The sequence below is a fragment of the Giraffa tippelskirchi genome, chromosome 1 (assembly GCF_054371585.1).
Source record: "Giraffa tippelskirchi isolate mGirTip1 chromosome 1, T2T-mGirTip1v1.2.pri, whole genome shotgun sequence".
NCBI classification, from domain to species: domain Eukaryota; kingdom Metazoa; phylum Chordata; class Mammalia; order Artiodactyla; family Giraffidae; genus Giraffa; species Giraffa tippelskirchi.
Genome location: NC_137275.1, coordinates 78,943,572 through 78,970,951, shown reverse-complemented (window position 1 = coordinate 78,970,951; position 27,380 = coordinate 78,943,572). Strand labels below are relative to the sequence as shown.

General features: G+C 35.3%; 1 protein-coding gene across 4 annotated transcripts in view; it reads right to left on the bottom strand.

Moving 5' to 3' along the window:
* The window catches only part of GRID2 (glutamate ionotropic receptor delta type subunit 2), a 1,592,807-nt gene that overhangs the window by 752,890 nt on the left and 812,537 nt on the right, over nt 1–27,380 (bottom strand). For all 4 annotated transcript variants that reach the window (XM_081594858.1, XM_081594839.1, XM_081594831.1 and 1 more), the window contains one exon: nt 12,054–12,259. In XM_081594858.1, the coding sequence (XP_081450984.1) occupies nt 12,054–12,259 (206 nt within the window). The remainder of the gene's footprint in view (nt 1–12,053; nt 12,260–27,380) is intronic.

The window sequence follows — 27,380 nt, the reverse complement described above, 5'->3', positions numbered from 1 at the left end:
CAGTCACATGCATGTCACAATCTAGATGTTCCAGGATAACATTAAATTTATGACTGAAATTTTATTTAATTATCTCAAAATCTGCTCATTTTCTTATATTTCTGATTTCATGACATTAACATCATTGACACTCAGACTTGAAACATAGGATCCATCTTTTTTCCTATGTCTCAACCTCATTTCACATATCTAATAAATTTCCAAGTCTACTAACACCATTTGCATTTTCTTCTTTATAGTGCTGGAGTACTGTACAACTAAAACTCATTAAACTTTTACTAGGTATGAACATTATTCTACACATTCTATTTTCATTACCAAATATAGCCTTGAAAATAACTGAGATCCAGGAATCTATTTTATAGATGAGGGAAACAAAGCTAAATGATTTTAAGTGACTTGGCCAGAGCTACACAGCTATTTAATAGTGTAGCAAAAACTGAATTCAAATTCCACGTTCATGCTGCCTTTATAGCCAGTCTCCTTCTTTAGGTTTGACATTCAAAGTTTTTCACCTACCAGTCTGGTACAACTAAGGTTTTATATCCTAAAATTCTACTTCCCTTAGCATGCGTCCCCTGTCCCACCCAGCTTCCTGCAATTTTCCTTCTCAGTATCTTTACGTATCCTGTTCTTTCGTTCACGGAAGGATGCCTTTCTACAAAATTGCCTTAAATCCAAGTCATAAATATGAGTTCCAAGTACTGACTTAAATGTTGCCTCAACAAGTAATATACATATTTAAAATAATTCATGTTTGAAATTAATGGACCCATATGTTCACATAATTTTAGTGTTGGGTAGACACATATAGGTTTAATATTTAAATCCTCTTATGCCACAGTTTTGTGTATTCTATTAAAAATAGAGCTTGCACTAAAACTCAAATGAATCTTTTTAATTTTCTCAACCTAAACAGTTTATTTACTTTCTATGTATCTGTATTACAGTGAGAAAAATTATGAAGAGAATTGTAGCCTAGGGCCATCTGCTTATTTTTTAACAAAGCTTCATGGGGTGGCTATACCTTAAAATCTGTTCCTCTACAAATCTAAAACATTGATTTTTGTCAGTAAGCATTTGAAGAATTGATTAAGTTCTGGGAGATTGATTCACACTAAACTAGGCTGGCAAATAGATTTAGACTCCAGTGCTAAGATTCATTTGCCATGGCTGCTTAGAACAGCAGGGCAGAATGCAATAACCTATGTTTTGGTCTGGAAATGGAAAATAATGGTACTCATATCATGTATTTTTCATTTATATACTAAGTGAATTTACTAGAAACTGGCATATTAATTAAATTGCTAATTTATTTATTTGCAGCAAATATATCTTTCTATTGCCTAAATTCAGAGGTTCCCCATTCTCCCAGCTTCAAAGTGTAATGTTGAGAATGGGAACAGAAACAAGAGGTACATAATTTTGAAATTATTTCACTCAGACCATGGTTAAGGCCTAAGAAATTGTGCCTGGCATCGACAGAGAAACTTTTGTGTGTTGGCAAGTCCTTGCCTTCTAGGTCTGATGTCTTCTTTTCTAAGCAGTAACAGAAAAACAGTGGCAAGTTCTGATCCTCAAATTCATCATTAGGTCTATTTTACCTAATCTCTTTGTTTTCATTTGTCCACATTACTTCATGGAGCAAAACCTCAACATAAATTTAATCACTCTTAGATCCATTCACATTCCAAACTTGCTTTGATAAGACTATAATAAATTACAGTAAGAACTTCTTAAAGTAGAGAAGGCTTCTCAGTTACTCCATAACAAAAGAAAACATTTTTTTTCTAGGCCTGTGTAATTTTATACATTATCTACAAACTTTGTGCATATCGCTCAGTCATGTCCAACTCTTTGTGACCTCATGGACTGTAGCCTACCAGGCTCCTCTGTCCATGGGGATTCTCCAGGCAAGAATACTAGAGTGGCTTGCCATGTGCTCCTCCAAGGCATCTTCCCAACCCAGGAATCGGACCCAGGTCTCCTGCATTGCTGGCAGATTCTTTACCATCTGAGTCACCAGGGAAGCTCATCTACAAACTTTGTTTGATTAAATTTTTAGATAGCAATTTTGTTTTCTTTATTTTCAATTTCCTCTGGGAGTTGAGAATAGTAACTTAATTGTTTATTTTCTTGTGGTTTTACTATTTTGCATGTTCTAAGTTTACAACATTTTCCTTATCTATTTGTCTGTTCCTTGGAGGCTAGACCCATATATCTTTAATGATTGTATTTCTAGCAGTGGTTTCCACATTATTTTACACAGAAAAGCTTTAAACATATTGTCTGAATGAATGAATAAATGAATACTGAATTAGAGAAGGATTTGAATTCCTTTGTCTTAAAAGCTGAAGCAATTGTGATTTCATATTTCAAATAAGTACAGCTTTCATTTATGTTCAAGTATTTTAATTTTTTAACTTCATTTAAATAAATAGAACAGAATGAAAATGTTGAACTCATCATAAAGTTATAGAAAATAAAAACTAGCAAATTAGATTTTGCCAAAATTGTTAAACGACCTTCAGATTATTAGGAGGAATCAGTAGCAAACTGTCTATCAAGATCAATACCCAAGTCATTGGTCACAGGAAAGAGGTGAATTGGATCCATCTTATTTGGAAATTTGGACTCAATGGAATCTAATTCTCTGCTTAGTTCCCATCTTCAGAGAGAACTTCTGAGAGTTAAATAGAACTCCAACCAGAAAAGCAAATACTAAGGCACTTTCAGGCCTCGTTAATACAAGTAAGATCTGTCATGCATGATTTTGGTCAAGTGGAAGTAAAATAAATTTGATACTTTCTCATTTGGAAAATAAAAGTCCAAAGCTGTGGGTTGGCTAGTAACAGAACTGCCTTTCAGTTCAATATAATACTGAGCTAAAGTAAAAGCTCAGATTTGAGAACAATTTAATAATAATTGATAAATGCAATAAAAGACAGTAAGGAATGAAGCAGTTTTTGTTGAATGGTTTGGTGGATTTTTTTTTTTTTTTTACTCTAAATTTGTTTCTTCTCTTAGAATTCTATGCCATTGTAAAAATAATATTCATATGCTGCTGCTGCTGCTAAGTCGCGTCAGTCGTGTCCGACTCTGTGCGACCCCAGAGGCGGCAGCCGACCAGGCTCTCCCATCCCTGGGATTCTCCAGGCAAGAACACTGGAGTGGGTTACCATTTCCTTCTCCAGCGCATGAAAGTGAAAAGTGAAAGTGAAGTCGCTCAGTTGTGTCCAACTCTTCGCGACCCCATGGATTGCAGCCTACCAGGCTCCTCCGTCCATGGGATTCTCCAAGCAAAAGTACTGGAGTGGGTTGCCATTGCCTTCTCCCTCATATTCATATAGAGCAGTTGTATTTTTGAGTCACCGGCCATTAGCTGCTACTTGATGCATGTCTACTGAACCCATGAAAAGAGTTACAACTTTTATTATAGAAACCAGCACCATTAACTTTTGTTATTATAGGATCATAGAAAGATACTTATTGCAATAAAATCATGAATATAGCCTTTCATTATCTACTTAAGTCATATGCTTCATGTTAAAAGAGAAAAAAAGGTAGACCCAAGATATGGTATAGGAATAATGGCCCTATACTTCAAATATACTAATTAACTTCCTGTTTTATTCAATCTAACATTATTTTCCATTCAGGTACATTGATCCTGTGTTGAAATGAGTAACAAGCAACATATGAAAAATAAGTGTTTCTGTACCACCTACCATGAAAAACAATTTGAAATGAACTTCAGATTTGAATGTAAATGATAAAACAAAATTTCTAAAAAAAAAAATGAGAATATGTCTTCATGATCTTGGAACAGAAACCTTTCCTTTAAAAAAAGATGAAAAGCACTAACTATAAAGAAAGCAAATTAATAAAAGGGACTGCATTAAAAATAAGATGTTCTATTCATCAAAATTTACCATATAAGGATGGAAAGACAGTCAATAGGAGAAAGCATTTAAAATATATTTGGCAATGGACTTTTATCCCTAATACATATAAAGTTCCTAATAATCATGGGGGAAAAATAAAATGACTTAAATAGGCACTTCATAAAACAAAATATTAAAAAGTCAATAAATACATAATAATTCATCCATCAAGAAAAGGCAAATTAAAAATAAAATATGAATCTAGTACATATCCATCAGTATAGACAAAATGAAGAAGAAGGAAAATAACAAGTATTGGTGAGGAAGTAGAAAATTGAAATACTTCGGTCTGCTCCCAGTGGAAGTCCAAATTGGTGTAACTTTTTGGGAAACTGGCTGTATCAGCTAGCATTAATAAGTGACATAATTTATGCATACCTCTTGAGCTAGACATTTCATTCCCAACAAAAAATATACACATATAAAGAAAACATGAAAAGACCGACTAATTGTAATGAGCAAAACTTGAAAAAAAATCCTCAATAAAAGTTAAATAGACTGTGGCATATTCATATAATGAAATACTTCAGAGCAATAAAATGAATAAAATTTTCCTACCTATTTCAACAAGGATAAATCTTATAAACATAATGTTGAGCAAAAGAAAACAGACAAAAGACATACATAGTATATTTCTATGCATATACAGTTTAATATAAATGATAATTAGTTTATTGTGTTTTAAGTAATATAATGGTTATACTTTCAAGAAGGTTATAACTGAGTGGTGCCCAGGAGGGGACTCTGGGAATGCTAGTTATGTTATTTCTTGATTTGGGTGCTGGATGCATGGATATTTGTTAAGTTGTACTTCACAATTACAAGTACTATAATTATGTACATTAAATTTAAATAAAAAGTATACTTCAAAAATGCATATCAATCATCTATGAACACTATTATTATAGAGACTTTCATGCAAGGAATATATTTGGGGAAAAATTATAGTCAAGTTTCTTTGTCTAATATCTTTACATTAGCCTTGTCTTAAAAAATGGACATTGCAGAATATCTCCAAATCATTTCTTTTTCTTGGTAAAAATTGGGTTGTTTGACTAGCTACTAAATAACTATCACAACAATTTGAATATTCAGGGTACTCCTTTGATGACTAGGAACCTTTCTATATTCCTTGAGACAACTTGTTTTCTAAATGATCATAAAGGCTTATTTCTGGCAAGTTGCTTATACATTTGAAGAAGTAACTTTGCCTTTTTGTTGTTTGACATGATCAAAGTTCTCTGGGATATAGTAAAACAGAATGAAAACTATTTCATAAAGTGTGATTAAGGAATAAGAGATAATTCCCTTTTACTACTGCAGAATAAACAGATTTCATGTAACTGTGGGGTTCTTCTGAAAATTTGAAAAAAATAATGCAAACGGACAATGATATTCATTACCATTTACGTAACAGAACTTCTCATTTTCAAAGAATTGAGTTTTCTTCTCAAACCTGAAAACTAAAAGTTAAGACCCAAAAGTTCTGATGTACGTATCCTTTCTGGAAAAGGTTTAAATTACATAACATCCATAGTAACATTTTTCCTATATAAAAAAATACTGTTTTTTCAAAATATCATCCTAATCTATAGTTAAATCAAACCATGTGAGCACTCTTGTTTTACCATATTCATTTCAAGGACAGTTACAGGACCATTGTGATAACAATTTTCTACCAATATCACAGCAGGCTGATTTACTCAGCAACACATAACTGCAGTATTTTTATTAAAGCTTTGAAATCTTGAATGAGAGGTGGAGCACTAATTGTAGACATGTAATATACTAAATTTCTAAGACTTCAAAGGGAACATAATTAACTCAATGCCATATAATTGCTCCAGGGATAGAAAAAAAGACGCAAACAGAATTGTTAATGTCCATTTTCCCCCTTAGCAATTAAATGACAATGCTAAGGGAGCAATTTCATTTTTAAAACTCATTCTTTTGACTTTTAAGTTGATATTTTCCTTGACTATTTTAACAACTTTCCGTGCCAACTTATAAAATACAGGAAGCAGTGAAGCTGGGAGTTCTGCTATTCCCTCACTTTGACCAGAATTTCTTATTTCCTCTTCTCCATCTCTCTAGTGTTTACTGAACCTGTTTCTTTGACCTCATCAAAACATTTAGATCCTCTCTCTTTCTCATTATTCCAATACATCAGCTCCTTTCTAGCTTCGTTTGCCTTTCTATCCATCATGTAATCCATTGTAAGCCATTTCTTTATCTCACAGGACCTGAGAGTCATGTACCCCTTTGACCCACTGACAAATTACTTTACCAGTTTCCAACTCTGTGCATCCCCTAGCATCCACTATCAGCACTAGTTGCAAAGATGTTGAACATGGCTGGAGGAAGTTGGAGAATAGAACGGATTACATCTAAGGAGGTCTTTAATTTTCTCAACTGTAAAGAGGTGGCAAGAATATACAGAAGAACTATACAAAAAAGATCTTCACGACCCAGATAATCATGATGGTGTGATCACTCACACTCACACTCACCTAGAGCCAGACATCCTGGAATGTGAAGTCAAGTGGGCCTTAGGAAGCATCACTACGAACAAAGCTAGTGGAGGTGATAGAACCCCAGTTGAGCTATTTCAAATCCTGAAAGATGACGCTGTGAAAGTGCTGCACTCAATATGACAGCAAATATGGAAAACTCAGCAGTGGCCACAGGACTGGAAAACATCAGTTTTCATTCCAACCCCAAAGAAAGGCAACGCTGAAGAATGCTCAAACTACCACACAATTGTACTCATCTCACATGCTAGTAAAGTAATGCTCATAATTCTCCAAGCCAGGCTTCAGCAAATACGTGAACCGTGGATTTCCAGATGTTCAGGCTGGTTTTAGAAAAGGCAGAGGAACCAGAGATCAAATTGCCAACATCCGCTGGATCATCGAAAAAGCAAGAGAGTTCCAGAAAAACATCTATTTCTGCTTTATTGACTATGCCAAAGCCTTTGACTGGGTGTCTCACAATAAACTGTGGAAAATTCTTAAAGAGATGGGAATACCAGACCATCTGACCTGCCTCTTGAGAAACCTGTATGCAGGTCAGGAAGCAACAGTTAGAACTGGACATGGAACAACAGACTGGTTCCAAATAGGAAAAGGAGTACGTCAGGGCTGTATATTGTCACCCTGCTTATTTAACTTATATGCAGAGTACATCATGAGAAACGCTGTGTTGGAGGAAGCAAGCTGGAATCAAGATTGCCGGGAGAAATATCAATAACCTCAGATATGCAGATGACACCACCCTTATGGCAGAAAGTGAAGAACTAAAGAGCCTCTTGATGCAAGTGAAAGAGGAGAGTGAAAAAGTTGGCTTAAAGCTCAACATTCAGAAAACTAAATTCATGGCATCCGGTCCCAACACTTCATGGGAAATAGATGGGGAAACAGTGGAAACAGTGTCAGACTTTATTTTGGGGGCTCCAAAATCACTGCAGATGGTAACTGCCGCCATGAAATTAAAAAACACTTACTCCTTGGAAGGAAAGTTATGACCAACCTAGATAGCATATTAAAAAGCAGAGACATTATTTTGCCAACAAATGTCCATCTAGTCAAGGCTATGGTTTTTCCTGTAGTCATGTACGGATATGAGAGCTGGACTATAAAGAAAGCTGAGCGCCGAAGAAATGATGCTTGTGAATTGTGGTGTTGCAGAAGACACTTGAGAATCCCTTGGACTGCAAGGAGATCCAACCAGTCCATCCTAAAGTTCAGTCCTGGGTGTTCATTGGAAGGACTGATGTTGAAGCTGGAGCTCCAATACTTTGGCCACCTCATGCGAAGAGCTGACTCATTTGAAAAGACCCTGATGCTAGGAAAGATTTAGGGCAGGAGGAGAAGGGGACGACAGATGATGAGATGATTGGATGGCATCACCGACTCAATGGACATGGGTTTGGGTAGACTCCAGCAGTTGGTGATGGACAGGGAGGCCTGGTGTGCTGTCGTTCATGGGGTTGCAAAGAATTGGACACGACTGCGCCACTGAACTGAACTGTCTGACATTTGGAATCTGGACAAAATATTACATGTTGTACTTTACAGATCTAAAATGTTTAAGAAATGCCATCAACTATAACAACAGCTCTTCAAAGTATCTTCTGATAATCTCCAAAACTCTGAAAGAACATTCTGGAATTTATAACTGAAGAAAGTCAATTGGGATATCTTCCAAAACCCCAATAAAATATAAGGGTTTGAATAGATATATAAACACATAACCATGAGAAAAAGGGACAGAAACCATCTGAAAAGTGTTTTTTAAATAAATTACTGAAATGGAAGAAAGCAAAGAGGAAATAAAGAACCTTTTGATGAAGGTGAAAGAGAGAGAGTAAAAAAGCTGGTTTAAAACTCGACATTCAAAAAACTAAGATCATGGCATCTGGTCCCATTACTTCACAGCAAATAGATGGGGAAACAATGGAAACAGTGACAGACTATTTTTGGGGGCTCCAAAATCACTGTGGACAGTGACTGAAGCCATGAAATTGAAAAATACTTGCTCCTTGGAATAAAAGCTATGACAAACCTAAACAGTGTATTAAAAAGCAGAGACATTACTTTGCTGACAAAGGTTTGTATAGTCAAAGGTATTGTTTTCCAGTAGTCATGTATGGATGTGAGTGTTGGACGATAAAGAAGGCTTAGCACTGATGAATTGATGCTTTCAAATTGTGGTGCTGGAGAAGACTCTTGTGAGTCTCTTAGACAGCAAGGAGATTAAACTAGTCAATCCTAAAGGAAATCAACACTGAAAACTCATTGGAAGGACTTATGCTGAAGCTGAAGCTCTAATACTTTAGCCACATGATGTGAAAAGCTGATTCACTGGAAAAGACTCTGATGCTGAAAAAGTTGGAGGGTAAAAGGATAAGAGGGCAACAGAGGATGAAATTGTTGGATGGCTCACTAAATCAATGGGCATGAGTTTGAGCAAAATCCTGGAGATACTGAAGGACAGGGAAGGTTGGCAGACTGTAGTTCATGGGGTTGCAAAGAGTTGGGCGTGACTTAACTACTGAACAGCAACAACTAAAAATAGAAAAGCAGATGAAGTAGTGGTATCTGCTGAAGCATGGTAGGAGGAGCCAGGATTTGATACCATCCTAGGGGTAGCAACTGAGCGGAGGACTATCCTGCCAAGTCCTAGCAATTCTGATGGCTGGAAATGCCAAGCCAATTGGCAGGCAGGAGTGAAGTGGGGAACTGAAAAGTATGGGAGTAGATTATGTTTTATAAATTTCTGTTAACACTGAATTAGTAAATATTGACCCATTGCTACTAGATGATACATAGGATTTGGGTTTTGCAAACCTTTTTTGGTTTTATAAATGTTTTTATTTGGGGAGTCTCCAGTGGCTCAGTGGTAAAGAATCTGCCTGCAATGCAGGAGACCCGGTTCGATCCCTGAGTGGGGAAGATCCTCTCGAGGAGAGCATGGCAATCCACTCTAGTATTCTTGCCTGGAGAATTCCATGGACAGAGGAGCCTGGCAGGCTACAATCTGTAGGGTCGCAAAGAGTTGGACAGACTGAAGTGACTGAGCACTCACACACACATGTTTCTATTTAAAGATGCTATCTTTTCTGTAAAGATCTTATAGAAAAACCTGAATGAATTATTGTTTTGTCTAAAAAAAGTAATTATTTCTGAAAAGTATAACTGGACAGAGAAATAGGTGGACCAAGGGATTCTTGCTTTTCATTATAAAACCCTCAATTGTATGTCCTTTTTAAAATTCTGTCCATCTCCCCTCCCACTTCTTTCTCTCTCATACACAAGCGTGTGCACACACAGACACACATAAACACACAGAATGAAGTTTCATCTGCCTATCACTGTCTGCCTAATACATTCTTATTCATTTTGCATGACTCTGGTAAAGCAAATTCTCTGTGAAACATTTCCCGACCCGAGCCAAACTCCCTGCAGACTTAGTGAGTTCTCCTATGGAATTCCAGGGCACCATTTACCCATCATTATAATAGTATTTTTCTCTCACATTTTATTATTTAGTTACATGCTTGCCTCCTCCACTAAATAAGTAATCCTCTAAGTCAGTAATTATTCTGTGTGTCTCCAGACCTCTGATGCTACTTGCCTTTTAAATTTGGTGCTACTTGCCTTTTGAATGAGCTATGTCTAGGACTTAAGGGGTCAGTCTATTCTATAAGTGGGAAATGTTTCTAGAACTCGTGAGAGAGCAGAATCAAGGTGCAAAGCGTTTGAGAAGAGCTAACAGAGCAACAGGAGCCACTACATAGATCAGAGAAGAGTATAAAGGCTTGAGACTTTAAACCCAGCCCATCGTTTAGAGATTATGGATATACAGAGACTATACATAAAATCAGCAATTGTGAAGGACAAAATGAGTGGGGAAAATGGTGGTTGGGTAGAGGAAGGGAGATACATCTCTCAGGAAAATCACAAACATAGATTTATGTATTTGAGAAAAAAGATGGAAGCAGCAGATTATTACAAGTGTTAAAGTTCAGAGTTAAGAAGAGGGGGCCATAGCACCTGCTAAGTGTCAGATGTACACCTAGAAAATATGATCTAAAAGTTACCATTTCTTAAGCATCTGCTAGGTGCCAGCTGTCCAATCACTCCTTTATGGCTTATTATATCTCATCAATATACATTACAAATATAATAAGTTGAAATCAATAATATTTCCATTTTACTGATGACAAAATGGAAGCTCAAAACTATTAAGTAATTTGCAGGCATCACATGACCAGCACGTGACTGAAATGGTCTTGTACCTGTGTATTGACTACCATTTCTCTTTTGTGAGTTGGTACTCATGGCACTGAGTCTGGTTCAAACATGCCCTCTCAATGAAGCCTTCTCTGATCTTCCCAACCAAAACTGACCATAGATATTTCAACCTTATTTATTATAATTTTAAGATTCCAATTTATATTATATGCCATTATATATTTGCCTTCAGCCTTCTAGCAGATTTTGTGTTTCTCGAAGGAAAGAACAAACTCTTGTAAAATTAGAAATACTCCTTCTATTGGGGAAACATTTAGTGGTTCAATGAAACTCTGAGTTACTTGCTAGACCTAGAAAGGTCAAGGTTCTATATTTGATCTTAAACTGAATAACAAAGTTTTCTATTAAAATAAAAAATGTATTATAGATATTTTCCAAGTTTTATTCTTCTTAGTGATTTATATTCTGCTTCAAGTTCTCTGATACCAATTATATTATAGAGTGTCAAAGAACTTCTAACACATTCTTAATTTGGAGGCTTTACAGCAGTACTTTGGGAAATAAAGAAAACATATTGGAGAAGTGAAGAAAACTGTATTAGTGAAATCAAGTTGCCCCAAATTTTAAAACTACCAATAAAATCCATGTAACAGTATGTGACATCATGACTAATCTCAGTATTATATATAGTTAAAAATGTGATCACAAAAATTACTTGACCATAATCTTTTTTAAGGCAATAGCAAAGATTTTAAAATATAGAGATTGAATAGTCTCAACTGTATTTTTACAAAGTTTCAGAGCTTCTAGCCAAAGGTACAGATACAATTAAAATTTTGAAGATCCAGCACCATAAAATGCACAATGGTCATCACTTTGTAAAGTTTCAGACAGTTTCAATTATTTGTCTTGCTACAGAGTTCTGAATATAGAGAAGAACCTGCTATATGTTTTCATAAGAGGAATCATGTTTAGGCAATAATAGCTTTAACTCAAGTAAATCTTTTCTCAGAAGTAAAATTTTAACTTGCATAAAAAATTTAGGTATCAATATTAGACAATTTGTGAAATCCATTCAGGTAAGCAGAACTTTTAAATCTCCATAAGAATTTTTAAAGTCATCCTGGATAGGTGCCTAAATACATATAAATACAAAGCATTCTTAGCAATTAACTGGACAGTATGGGGTAAATGTGATGAACAAGGAATTCACTGTGCTACCTCAATTAGTGCTAATGAGAGTTGTGTAGTTATTTCCGTCACACTGCTCTTAATTTTCATCTCCTCTGTGGGATCTATTCTGAAACATTTAATTTTTACACCCTATTCTCAGTCCATGACGATTTTTACCTACCTCAGTAATGAAGGATTTGGCTGTAGCAGGATTCATAACAAGAATGGCTCGCCTAAGAGTGTCTCGATAGCGATTCAATTCCTCTATTCTCATGGTGTCAAAGAGCGTGGTGATCATCTTATTGATGTTGTTTTCCACCTTCTGAAGTGCAACATCCATCCCCTGCTGAGACACTTTGTCCAGAAACTCCTGGATTCCACGGATATCTAGGAACATCAAAAGCCCATCAACGTGTGAATTAAAGCACGGAAGGAAGATAAAAGCTATTTCACTTATATCAATACAGTTTATTGTTCAGTATTGTAGGCTGTTTAAACTACTAATGGAGTAACTGATGGAACTCTCAGATACGGTTAAGGTTGAGTAGAATTTAATGTGTTTAGATGAAAAATGTATTGTTATTTTAAAAATTAGTTTCACTCCACTGAGCTTTCTAAATGATCTCACCTCTGGAGAATGGTAGAACGACATAGAGGGAGGTGGTTGGGGAAGATCCTTACTTCCCTAAAGCAAATGTAAGATAAGAAATTACATTCTTTATTTTTCCTCCATATTAAAAGAGTGATACTAACCTCAGGCAAAACTTGAATATCATTAATGGCTGATGAATCTGAATCAAGATTACTACTGTTTCTTAAAATGGGCAATGATATCAGTAAACTTGACATTTCAATCTTAATTGAAAGAGGGCTTTGAGAGGTTATCTTCAAAAGATCTCAGGTCACAAATAAAACAGCTAAACGTTTGCTTGTTTTATGAATACAACTACCTCCTTGGGCTTCCCCAGTGGCTCAGACAGTAAAGAATCTGCTTGCAATGCAGGATACTGAGGTTTGATCCCTGAGTTGGGAAGTTCCCCTGGAGAAGGAAATGGCAACCCACTCTAGTATTCTTGCCTGCAGAATCCCATGTACAAAGGAATCCATAGGATCACAGAGTCAGACAAGATTGACCGACTTTCACTTCACACTTCACTACTTCTTTAGCTCAAATCCTGCCAACTTGGTAGAGATTCTTCCCCCTAACCCCCAGAAGTACATGGAATGTACTTTGTGTGTAAAACATGAATTTTTCACAAAATGCTCACACACTCATCCCCAAATAAGAGAATTTCTGAAAGATTATTAAATAAAGCATTGTGTTTGCTTCACACCTAAATAAGGATGGTAAAACACAGTTTAAATAAAATATTTATAAGTTTGTATTTTGATGTATATTTAAGTACCAACAAGTGCCTGAAATGTCACAAATATTTTTTCCTAGTACCACATTGGCTATTTATAGAAGAAGGGATCTAAACATTGGTAAATATGATTGGAAGATGTACCTGGCACAATATAATCTTAATATAGCACATATGCTTTGACTATAAAATACTGTACATTTTTCTGTATATGCCCATGACATAAAATGTGAAAAGTGAAACTAGTGAAAGACAAGAAGTGAATGGGATTGTAGGCTGCTTATTATTAATGGACTGTATCTCAAAACTACTTACTGTGCATGCATGTAAAATTTATCTCTTAAGAGCAATAATAAGGTCATATGTTTTTCAATACATTAGCAATGGAAAGCAATAAGCCAACAGAATAAGAAAACAAAGTCACAGATTTGGAAACTAATATTTGTTCACAACCAAAATTTATATTTGCAGGTTACAAACTAACAATTTAAAATTTGCTTTCTTCTTATGATTAGCTTTATTTTAAAACAATTGCTATGAACATTATATGTCCAGTTATCTGATGACTCTCAAACTCTTCAGAATAGATAACTGTGTAAATTCTATCTTACATTCCTTATTCCTAATTAAATTATGAACCCGGGATGTCAGCATTTCAGTAGCTTAAAAGAATAAAGCCTCATCTAGAGCAGAACAAGAGATAAAAGAGTTTGAATAATAACGGTATTATGTATTCATTAAATATCCAGGTCAGAAAGTTCCTAAGGATGTAAGGATTTCAAGCATGGATTAAACAAAGGGTTAGATCTGATGAAATTTAGCAGATTCAGGTAGACACATAACAGGACTATGTTCACACTCAAGCAGGCCTCCTGAAACTCTGCTATGTATCAGAATCACTTGAAAATCTTATTAAAAATGCAGAAGCCTGGGCCCCAACTCAGAACCAATATGCCTTTAAAATATGTGTCAGAGCAGATCCTTGATTTTAAATTGTAAGTTATTATTTCTTCAGTTTGAATCACTTAAATGTGCACATAAATATGACAGACAAAACCAAAAATGCACTGGACTAGAGATGTTCAGAAAACACCAGAGCATAAAGCTTCAGATCACTTATACTCTTAATTTTGAGAAAAAGAAAATTGTTTCCAAAAAAATCATTGAATACAGTCACCAATCCTGTGTGTTCAGAATTCAACAGTGAATACCCTTCCCTATACTGAGATAGGCAACAAACAAGTAATCAAACTAGCACATACAACTGAACACTAAGTGCTGGGAAGGAAACAAGGTGTGCTGGTAGAGACTGGCAGGGTGGGAAGGAGGCTCTAGGTTAGTTAGAATACTCAAGGAAGTTTCCTCTGGAAAAGTGGTATTTAAACTGTGATCTAAAGGATGAGAAGACACTGCTCAAGCAAGCAGACAAGATGAGAGGACAACAGCCTGGGAAGATGACCCAAGGCAATGAAGAGCTTGTGTCTAAAGTACCTAAAGGATTCCTGCATAGCTGCAGCACAGTGAGCAAAGAGGAAGGAGTTAGGTGAAGCTGTGTGGAGAAAGAAATTCAGATGAGGTGGATCATGGTGAGACCCAGAAAGAGGTTTTGATTTTATCTTAAATGCAGTTTTAATCTCTTGAAAGTTTTAAGTAGAGAAACTAAGTAGATGATGGGCTATGTGTGTAGAATGAAAAGCAGTCTGAGAGTGACTTAGCGTGATTCCAATTCAGCTTGTAAACGACTTTCCCTTCATTTAAAACAGTATGACTTTTTTACCTTTTATTTTGACCAGAAATTGAGTAATATGAGTATTGCTATTTCGCCAGAAAAGTGATGTGATAAAAGATTTCTATTATTTCTCTGTGTCCTTTGTCTGCAATTCTAGTCATCACTGCCTAGATAAGTGATTATTAAATTTTCAAAACAAAAATTTCTGATCTATAAATGAATAAATATTTGTCTTATAAATGTCTTGAAAGATTAATTAGTGAGGGTCGTGATATGTGTGCGTGTCTGCATGGGAAATCCAGTGTAAAGTCTAAAACATGGTGTGTGCGTGTTAGTCACTCAGTCTTGTTCAACTCTTTGCAACTCCAAAGGCTCCTCTGTTCACGGAATTCTCCAGGCAAAAATACTGCATGGGTAGTCATCCCATTCTCTAGGGGATCTTCCTGACCCAGGAATCAAACCCAGGTATCCCGCATCGCAGGCAGATTCTTTACCACTGAACCATCAGGGAAGCCTAAAACATGGTAGGTGCTATTATTTTTAATAATAGTTCCCGATTGCTTGTTAAGGGCTCACTCATCAATAGGACAGAATTGCCTACAATTTAGATGGCTAGCTACCCAAAATGGCAAGTGTAATGTTTTAGACTCTTCGAATGTAGAAGTTAAACAATAATAGTTTTGCTTAATTGAAAATAACACCAAACACTCATGATATAAAGCAATTTTAAGTTTGATGTGAGAAGAATCTGAATCACACTATTAAATGCACTGTGGAAAAGTCATTAAAAAAGAGAGTGGGCCTTTGGCTTTGTCAATTTGTGAATACGATCAACCATCATTATTATTCAGTTACACTATCTGTATTACTGTTAGTTGGCAAAAAATGAGTAAAGTGCTTCAGTTTACAGAAATTAAAAAGATAAACGGTGATATCTGACCTCATAAAGCTTTCGGGCCTGTGGGTGTTACTAGATGTTATTCATTCATAACAGAAAGTTAAATAGTAGTTTCAGTTGTTCCTTGTGATTATTCATTCTACTGATCAGATAATTATGTAACAGCAAGTGGTAGAGGCTCATGAAGTAAATTACTAAACATAAGATTACGACAAAAAAAGACTTTTTTCCTGGACTCTATAAAGGAAAACTTCATACTGTTCATGGGATTCTCATGGGAAGAATACTGGAGTGGGTTGTCATCCTTCTCCAGTAGACCAGGGAAGACTTGAGAGTCCCTTGGATTGCAAAGAGATCAAATGAGTCAATCCCAAAGGAAATCAATGCTGAATATTCATTGGAAGGACTGATGCTGAAGCTGAAGCTTCAATACTTTGGCCACCTGATATGAAGAACTGACTCCCTGGAAAACCTCTGATGCTGGGAAAGATTGAAATTGAGATGCTGGGACAGCAGAGGATGAGATGGTTAGATAGCATCACTGACTCAATGGACATGAATTTGAGCAAACTCTGGGACATAGTGGAGGACAGGGAGGCCTAGTGTGCTACAGTCCACTGGGTCGCAAAGAGTTGGTCACCACTGAGCAACTGAACAACAGTGATGATAAAGGAGGTAGAATATGACCTCCCAAAGATGCACAAGTTCTAATCCCTGGAATCTATGAATAGGTTAGGTTATATAACAGAGGAATTAATGCTTTAGATGACATTGAGGTTTGTCAATCACCTGACCTTAAGATAGGGAGACATCTCCTATTACTTCAGTGGGACTAGTATAATTCTAAGGACTTCAAATTAAAAGGAGGAGGCAGAAAAGGAAAGTCAGACGTAGATCTGACTACTGAAGAATGAGCTGAGACTTCTGGGAAGCTTCAGAGATGAATGTTGCTGGCTTTGAGGATGAAGAAAGGGGATCTTGAAAGAAGTAATGTGGATGGTCCCTAAAAAAGGCAAGAAAGGTGGTTCTCCCCAAGAACCTTTAGAAAGAAACATAGCCTTCCTTATACCTTGATTTTAACAATGTGAGCTCTCCACCGTCTTTGGCCTAATTAGCTCACAGATAGTCACAGGATTCAAACAAGAATTGAAATTTCATATGAGTAATGAAAAATAAATGGTGCTTCTTTTGTATCACAAGCTGTAATGATGCAGTTTTGGAACTGCAAGAGCCAGCATGTCCAGTGAGAAATGAAGAATGTAGCCAATGAGTGAAAGTGAAAGAGGCAAGCCAGCTATTTCTTAGATTTCCCAACTGCATAAGTCAATTGAAAAAATACTCTTTTTTTCACTTTTTTCTTATATAGTTTGAAATGAGCTTCACTCACTTGCAAGAGAAAGGGTATTGACTAATACACAGTCTTCTGATAAATATCTGGTAGTTTAGTAATGAAGGTGAAGGTATAGTTCCTGTTCTTGAGGTACATCCAGTTTAGTGGAGGGAATAACAATTTAGACAAGTAAGTGTTTTAATGTGATCAATGCCAATTAGAGAAATGTGAAAAACAAAGGAATGGAAGCTTAGGAAAAGTAACAGCTAACCCGATCTTATTGGAACAAAAAAGAAAATTATAACGCTTAATTATTGAGTTACTCTAATAAAAGGAAATAAAGTCTGTGAAATATTAAAGCAGGGATTCCCAGGTGGTGCTAGTGGTGAAGAACCCGCCTGCCAATGCAGGAGACATAAGAGATGAAGGTTCCATCCCTGGGTTGGGAAGATTCCCTGGAGAAGGCATGGCAACACACTCCAGTATTCTTGCTTGGAGAATCCCTTGGACAGAGGAGCCTGGCAAGCTACAGTCCATAGGGTTGCAAAGAGTCAGATACAACTGAAGCCACTTAGCACACATGCAATATTAAAGCAGTTTGTAAACTGCAAATTTCTATGCAATATACATTTTCATTATCAAGATTATATTAACCCAGTCAAAAATCCCCCTTGTTCATGATTTTCTTCTGCTGTCTTTTCCTACAGAAAAATGGAAAATAAACAAAAAATCATGATAAGGACTAAAAGTTGATTTAGGTAATACCTTTAGAACTTGATATTCTAGCAATTTCTGTGATAACTGTTACCTAGTTAGACCAACTTCCCACAATAACTCTCTAGGAGGTAGTGACTGATTGAAGTACAATGATTTGTTTTATTAAATTGTGCAGAATGATGGCTTTATTATGATCACTAGTGTAAGATTAAACCTAATTTCTCTCTAAACATGGCTTATAATTAAGTAGATTAGGGTAGAAAAATCCCAGGGGATAACAGAATCTAATGTATAAATACATTTCTAAACTGACTCACAAACCAGATATATATCTTACTGTTCATCCTAAACCAGTAGTCAGCATCCAAAGAAATCTCTTTTGGAGTCTAGTCTCTGCTTAATATGTGCCAAGCACTGTGAGAGGTACCTGGGAGGGAATGATGAGCAAGACAATCCCTGCCCTTTATAGGTTTGTTTCTTACATAGCTGATGATAACCTAGACCCTTTCACAGATAGAAAAATCGTACAATACTATTCATTTTCCAAACTGTAGTTGCAACTTAAATTTAGTGACATTCTCTGGAACATATCAAACAGTAATTCTTAGTCTTATCATTGTAGTCAAATAACTCTTTTAAAATACTGAATTTGGTAGAAAAAAAGATTTTTCACTGAGGCTTTGTAGGTCTGATTTTTCTTTTCCTCTACTCATCTTTCTCCCTTATTTGAGCAGATTAAGTCCATTTAATCATTTTTAATCACTTAATGTGCTGAAGACTTCACTGGGCAGACTTCAGAATTTCTTTCAGCCAAGCTTGGTGTTTCTGAAATTATGACAGAATGCTAAGCTTTAAAATTAATATTTAGATGCTTATGAGTTTTTTTTTTTTAAGATAAAAAGAAATACATCATACTACTGGACACATGAGATACATCATTAAGCTGAGTGGAATTTCCCAAAGAATAAATAGCACAGCATAATCTGTAACTGCCTTGTTTCCCCAAGGGGGAAAAAGGGCTTTTAATCAACCCTTACTTCAAAATAATTTGAATCATTAATTGACTATTTCCTTGTCACTTGTACTGTATTTAGAAAATAAAGATAATAGTGTGCTTTATGAGATCATAAGGTGACACAGTTCAGCAATAGTGACCCACTGAGATTTTCTGTTTGATAAGAACTTATCAGTTTGATAAGAACTTGTCAGTTTGATAAGAACTTGTTTGATAAGAAGATTTTAACATTAGATCATAATGTTTCAGCTTAAATGTCATTTTATGCTGAATCAATATTTTTAGGACGTTTTACTGATGTACAAATCCAAAACAGTAGAATATGTTATTTTTTCCTACCTGACATAATATATACTAATGCAAACAAAATAGTTCATTAAGATGCTTGAATTAATTATATGCTTACTGATGTACATTGAAGTAAAGGAGAGAACTGAAAGCTGGAAAGTAGCCAAAAGAGTAATAAACTACTTTAAGACTGCCTAGAGAGAGAGTTAATAATATTATGGTCATCAGACATTTGAAAACACCCTCAGAGTAATTATAAACATTTGCAATAAGTTAAGAGGAATGTGTCCATTTTATGGGCCTTGATTAAACCTACATCAAGACTCCACGGAATAAATACTGTGATTCCTAGGAATGCATTCATGCTGATGGCACCCCAAAGTTCATTTCAAAGAGTTCTACCATATGACAATTTAACTTGTAAGGCAAGGATGATATACTGGAGGGTAGTACTTAAGTACCTCAGGTCATTCAACTACATACTGACCCTTAGTTTGGGATCATTAAATAGTATTTGCAGAATGCAAGAGTCCATAAATAATATATTCATTAATCCTTAAAGCTGAATTTATTTCTTTGTGTTTAGGCATGTGGGTGTCAAAAAGTAAATATTTCTGCATAAAAAGAGAAATATGTTTTCACTTAGTATTTTTGAGGTTAAGATATTTTTTATCAAACCTGTTATGTACATTTTTGTCTCTGATTTTCAGAAATACTTAGTTTAACAAATTATAGTATACATTTACATACAGACAAAAGTCTTATTGTAAAACGAAAAAGGCTCTCTTGAAACAATAAGGAAAATGTCAGAAAAGCTAAGAACATAAAATAAGTCTAAGTTGATCAAAACCAACAAAAACAAACAAACTGAACCAAAGAAGAGTGTACTTTAAAAGCAATTTTAAATGGTGAATTATAAAGACAAATATTTATTAATTTTAAACATCTAAACTATAATATGATAATATTAGATTTAAAAATTTAATTAATCAAACTGAAATAATCTAATTCATATTTATTATTTTTTTCAAGCTGACAAGGGAAGCACAGTGTCCACATATGCCTACCCTTCACCTAGAGGGTCATCATGTAACTCAGATTGCTGACTGAGAGCCCGCATACCCCAGAACAAATTATTTGGTTCAAGAATAAGCAAAGGACCCAAACACGGCTTGAGATTTTACGGGAGGATAAATAGCCCTATGCATGATATTAATATATGGACAAAGAAGGGAAGAGGCCATTTTTAATGTAATAATCTCTAAGAATATACTTGGAGTTACCAATGCCAACTGTCTAGCTTGAGAATGAAGCAAATGCATGAATCGAAATTGAGTTGAGTGCAATATAGTAAGAGTGCAAATATAACTACCTTCAGTTAGTTCATGTCTTTGTGTCATTACTTTTACAAGCCGCTTATATCCCTATCATCATATTACCCCTCTAAGCTCCATAATTAGACCCAAATAATAAATCTATAAATAGGTTCATTCTAATATTAAGTGTGGGGCCAATATTTTTTAGGCAAAGGAAATTAAATAACCCAAATAGTTCTTTAGATGAAATGCACATCAACTTTGCTGCTTATGTCACTCTTGTAAATTAGTTCTATTCAGCCCATCCATCCCTGAAATTCAACTTTTATTTCAATATCTTTAAAACAGAAACCTCTCATTAAAGCAATCTATATGCTTTTATTCTATTTTAAAGATCACTCACTTCTATAACTTTCTGGCTTCTGTATGCTGTCAGTTCCAAGACTCCTTGATTCTGGAATCTAGCTGTTGGCTCTGATACATTCAACTAATTTCTTGCTTAGACCTCTCTGATAGTGAGCCTGCCTGGACTACTACCATTGCTTCTAATGAGGCTTCCTGGGTATTATATTACACCTTCTTGACCAAACACCCTCTCAGAGATTTGGCTGAAAGCATAAATAGCATGATAAGCAAATTGAAAATGATGCAAGATTGGAAGGGGAGGGCAATATAATGAGTAAAGGTCTCACCTCTCTAAAGCAATAAGACAGCATGTGGCATATTGTATAATCTCTCTCTCTCTCTCTCTCTCTCTATATATATATATATATATATATATATCATCCATATACAGAAATATTGAAAAATAAAATAGATAAGGATAAAGACATTTATTAGAAAGGTGGAATATCTAAGAAGCATACATATCAGGTTGAAAATAGTAAACTGTTTTTGGTACTTAGGCAGTAGAAGACCGAGTGGGTTCATGGGATGTAATCAATTCTTTACTGATTGATAAATGATTACAAGCAAAAGGATTACTAATTTTATATTATTCCAGAAATGGATCATTTTGTCCAGTATGTTTTAAGTTTTATAAAAAGAAAAGGTTTCTGCCAATTAGAAATGTCCAGTATCCATTTATAAGATAGTCTCCTTGAGAATTCAATGAGTTCTCTCTTGCTTGGAGGATTCTGGCAGGGAAACAATGCTACCAATCAAAGATGTTGAAGAAGATATCAACTGAAGTTTCTTGCTTCCAGATGCCTTATCTAGGAACAAAGCTGGCTGCATCAGAAACATCAGGAGGGGTGTTAACATTTAGTGCCTACCTTGCAAAAATTCTGATTTCAGGTATGTATAATGGAGCTGAGGTATTATGATGATTAAGAAGTTCTTCCAGTTGTTCTGATCTATTATCAAATCTGGGTTCCAGGTGTCCACTACACTCAATTCTAACCCTTTGTCTCTGACACCATAATCAATAAGTGATCACAATTTAATTCTGATACTTCACTTGAAATTATAAGTAAATTGATTTTTTCCTTTTTTCTTTTTTTCTTTACTTTTTTTAGTTTTTAGATATCTAATAGATTGTTCTGTCTTCTAATTTTTAATAAGACATAATTTACCTACAATAAATAAATAGAACTTACATGTATAGTTCAAAGATTTATTGTGTTGCCTCAAAACAAAAAATTGAATATCTCTGGTACAACAGAAGGTTATCATGTGTCCTTTTCCAGACAGTCCACTCCTGGCCCAGAGATGCAACCACTTTCTGACTGGATCACCAAGATTAGTTTTGTATGTTACCAGAATTCATATAAATGGAATACTATAGCATATAATTCTTCTCTTTCAGGCTTATTTCACTCAAATTTTTATTGTTGACTATTTCAGTGGTTCATTTCTTCTTATTGCTGAATAGTATTCCATTGTGGGAACATTCCACAATTCCTTGAACCATTTTCAAAATTATGGACGTTTAAGTTGTTTCCAGTTTTGGACTTTATGAATAATGCTAATATAAGGATTTTTATATAAGATTTCATAAAGATATACATTCACATTTATCTTGGTAAATACCTGGAAGTGTCATGAGTAAGTCACATGGTAGACGAATATTTAAATTTGTAATGAATTGCCAACGGTTCCATAAGTGCCTGTACATTTTTACCTCCAACTCTCTGAGGAGCGTTTCAGTTTGCCACATTCTTGCCCATGTGTAGTAACGGCCTTCAGTCAATCGAGTGGGGTGCTGATGTTCAGCACTTGTGTTTATTGGCCGTTTATATATCTTCTTATACGAATTCTTTGAACAAAATTTTTGCACACTTTTGGTTGTTATATCTGTGTTGGTCTCATATTTTTGCTTTGTAGTTTTGTTTGTTTAATTCTCTGAGCCCTTTATATAGTCTATGTATTTGCATAAGTTTTTCAGGTATATGCACTGAAATTTACTCCCACGTTTATAGTTTGCCTATGTATTTTCTTAATGGTGTCTAATATGAACAGAAAGTTTTAATTAAGATAAGGCTCGTTGTTGCTTAAAGTATTAAAGTCCTCTCCCTCTAATTCAGGAGCTTAGTGTTTTCTGCCAGCATACCTACAATTGAGGCAGGCTAACTTATTTAGCTTCCAAGTAGGGTAAAATCTCAGGGCTTCTCCAGTGGCTCAGTGGTAAAGAATCTGCCTGTAATGTAGGAGATGAGGGGTCCGATCCCTGAGTTGGGAAGATCCTCTGGAGAAGGGAATGGCATCCCATTCCAGTTTTCTTGCCTGGAGAATCCCATGAACTGAGGAGTCTTGTGGACTACAGTCTGTAGGATCGCAAAGAGTCAGACACGACAGAAGCAATTGAGCACGCAGGGTGAAAATCTCAGACCCTTCACAGTTCTTGATAGTAAAACATTACAACCGCAGCTGTAAGCAATCTGGAGACTATAGTTTTTCAACTGGAAGTATTACTGTCTCAAGCAAATTTGGCCTAAGGAGGAGAACGGTTATTGTATAGGCAAGCAACTATTTCTGTTGAGAAGTCAGCCTACTTTGACTCAATGACTGTCCTGTTTCCAAATTTACAATGATAAACAAACCTCCTGAATTGATATATAGTATTTTTTCTTGAATGATATTAATATGCTGAAGGTCAGCAGGCTTAAAGTCAGTTATCTTATCTCTTTAATGAAAATTATTCTACACATTTTCATTTGTAAATGTTTAAGAAATTTGTGTCAGAAATTAATCTTATTATTTCTATAGCATCAAAATAGTCCAGTAGTTGAAAGCAGGAAGAGACACTATCAGTGCTTGAATTCAGGCTTTTGGGACTTAGTTTCAAGTCACCTGACTTCTTACTACTTCAGCTTTTTTCATCTATAATATCATTACTATCATCATCATCATCTACCTCACAGAGCTGCTGTGAGAATTAAATGAACACATAAAGCATTTAGAACAGAGCCTGGATACAATAAATGTTCTCTATAAGATTATCCCCTTGTTATATTCTGGTGTGATAGTTCACTGCAATCTCTTCATACTCATTATACATGGTTAGGAGTACGTGCTCTGGTCAGACTTTAAACTCAGTATTGATGCTTCTTAGGTATATTTCATGAACAAGTTACCCATCAGTTGTTCCTGCTTTCCAATTTGTAAAATTGTGGTAATACTATAATCTACTTCATAGAGCTATTGAGAAAATTCAATGATATAAAGTAAAATATTTATTCTAGTGCCTGGCCAATAAAAATGCTCAGATATACTATTTTTAATATTTTTATTTCGATAAGATTTGTTCACACTGTCTATTGGAGTTGCTGTCTCTCAAACACTGTGAAAGTTAGGTAGGGTTTTGAGAGGCAATAATCAAGATCAAAGTCTACCCATGAAGCCTTCTTTGATCACTGCTGCCTAAATTAAACACTTTCTTCATTGCATACCACTAGCACTCAGTTTATATCATTTGTGACACAACATACGATTTTCTCTATTAAGAAATTATTATAAATATTTTCTCTTTTAATTATAAGTTTCTTAAAGGTAAAGACTACATTCTGTAAAATTTTTATTGTCATGTTTTGCATTTTCACTAAGCAAGGGAATAATGAATATTTCTTGAATGACACATTTTTAAAAGTTCAACACTTCTTTTCAAGTCTTTTAAAAAATATCTTGAATCAATCCATTCAAATAAAGTTTCACATTTTTTTTCTCTTTTCATCCATTTTCTTTTTTGTTTTTTTAAGTTGCTCAGTTGTGTCCAATTCTTTTCGACCCCATCTACTATACAGTCCATGGACTTCTCCAGGCCAGAATACTGGAGTGGGTAACCTTTCCCTTCTCCAGGGGAGCTTCCCAACTCAGGTATCAACCCCACGTCTCCTGCATTGCAAGCAGATTCTTTACCAGCTGAGCCACAAGGGAAGCCCAAGAATACTAGAGTGGTAGCCTATCCCTTCTCCAGGGGATCTTCACAACACAGAAATCAAACTGGGGTCTTCATCCATTTACTTAGAGTCAAAGATTTGAATTTTCTTTGTTAAGGAATTTATAGTAGTCTTTACACTGGGCTCATAGTCATCAATTCAGTTCAGTTCATTCGCTCAGTCATATCCGACTCTTTGCGACCCCATGGAATGCAGCACGGCAGACCTCCCTGTCCATCACCAACTCCCAGAGTTTATTCAAACTCATGTCCATTGGGTCGGTGATGCCATCCAACCATCTCATCCTCTGTCATCCCCTTCTCCTCCCGTCTTCAATCTTTCCCAACATCAGAGTCTTTTCCAATGAGTCAGTTCTTCACATCAGGTGACCAAAGTATTGTAGTTTCAGCTTCAGCACCAGTCTTTACAATGAATATTTAGGACTGATTTCCTTTAGGATTGACTGGCTGGATCTCCTTGCTGTCCAAGGGACTCTCAAGAGTCTTCTCCAACACCACAGTTCAAAAGCATCAATTCTTCGGCGCTCAGCTTTCTTCACAGTCCAACTCTCACATCCATACATGACTCCTGGAAAAACCATATCCTTGACAAGACGGACCTGTGTTGGCGAAGTAATGTCTCTGCTTTTTAATATGCTGTCTAGGTTGGTCATAATTTTCCTTCCAAGGAGTAAGCGTCTTTTAATTTCATGGCTGCAATCACCATCTGCAGTGATTTTGAAGCCCAAACATATAAAGTCTGTCACTGTTTCCAGTGTTTCCCCATCTATTTGCTATGAAGTGATGGGACCGGATGCCATGATCTTAGTTTTCTGAATGGTAAGCTTTAAGCCAACTTAAATCATAATTAAAGCTCATAATCATAATTAACTGCTTTTGAAAAAAGTGTTCCTCTAATAAACTGGATAAGAAGCCTAATCTTTTTCTTTAAGTATATTTTTCTAAGCAAAATACATCTTCAATAACATTTGGCTTCAGCAGGTTTCCTGATTCCATCCATGGATGATGCTAATCCATTCCTTAATGAAAGTAACTCCTGATAACCAAGATAAAAGTCAAGTATAATTCTAATGTTTGAACTTAAAATGAGGACTGTGATGAATGTATATGTAAATATATCTAGCTCTCTTCAAGTTACAAGATATTTGGATAGCTTGATGTTTATTTTAGATTCTAGCCCAGTTCTTTACTAGCAAGGCTTATTGTAAGTGTCAAAGGAAAATTTTCTTTCATTGAAGAAGAGTATTACTGGAAATGATTTTAAAAATACAATCAGGATATTCTTTCATGAATTATTAAATTAAATAAGTTAAAATAAAGTTTATCATCAGAATAAAGGAAAATGTTTTCATTATTCCTAAAACAAACACTGCTTCTAACAGAGGGTACAAATACTGTGATTATAAGCATCTTATTTATTCAAAGGAAAGCAAAAGAAAAGAGAATGGGGAAATTCAAATGTATGCAAAGGAGTGTGTGACCATGAATTTAGTGTACATTTAAAAAATTACTTATCAGTAATCAAAATGTCTTCTTTTATAAGAATTCCCTAAGTGTAATCCATGTAGGGCTTGGGAACAAGATAACAAGGAATTTTCTTTTCTCATGGATATTTGTAATCATACAGTAAAGTTCTAATTTTAATTTATAGAAACATCATCAAAAATTATTTTTCTGTTCTTTATTTTACAGGCTATTTTGATAGGACTAATGAAGCAGTGTTTTATCCTCTTAAATTAAGATTTAGAATTTAAAAATTCATTATTTCAAATTATGTTTGAGTAGAGGTCATGAGAATACCATTCATGGTTATAAAATCCATAGATAATCTGACTAGAAACAATTGACAAAGGGATACTCAGTATGTTGACAGTAGAGTTAGAGTTTACTATGTTCACTAAATAATTCTACTAGTGACTATCAGATCTGTGTTCCATCCTTACTTTTACTGATGAGCCAATTATTTTTTTTTCCTTTTTGTTTACTTTATTCATTTTATTCTCTTGGTCTTCATTCTGTGACCCCTAAGTAATATGAATTAAACAGCAAAATAAGGATTTCCGTCCTGGGGACAAAGGACTTTGCTTTTAGAGAGTGTCACAGACTTTTGGCTGAAGTCTACCCATCAAGTTTAATGGAACTCAGCTGCCCAAACCCCATGTGACCTTTGAATATTCAGGGCTAATGTAGCTGCCACTTGCTTTCCCTCCCTAGGAGTCCACAGGAGCTCTTATTTGCTGCCTCTCAGCTTTCTGCCAACCTGTTTGTGCTTGGTTCTATTGATGTCACTTTCTGGCCACTCTTGTGTAACTGTTTTCTGTGTTCAAAATGCTGACCAGATTAGGGTAAGAAAACTCTCATTTTATGTAGTTATTTATTTGCAAGGAAAATAAGTTGCACTTTAGAGAATAAATCTTAACGTTTTAAAAAAAAATGTAAAAACCAGGCCCATTCA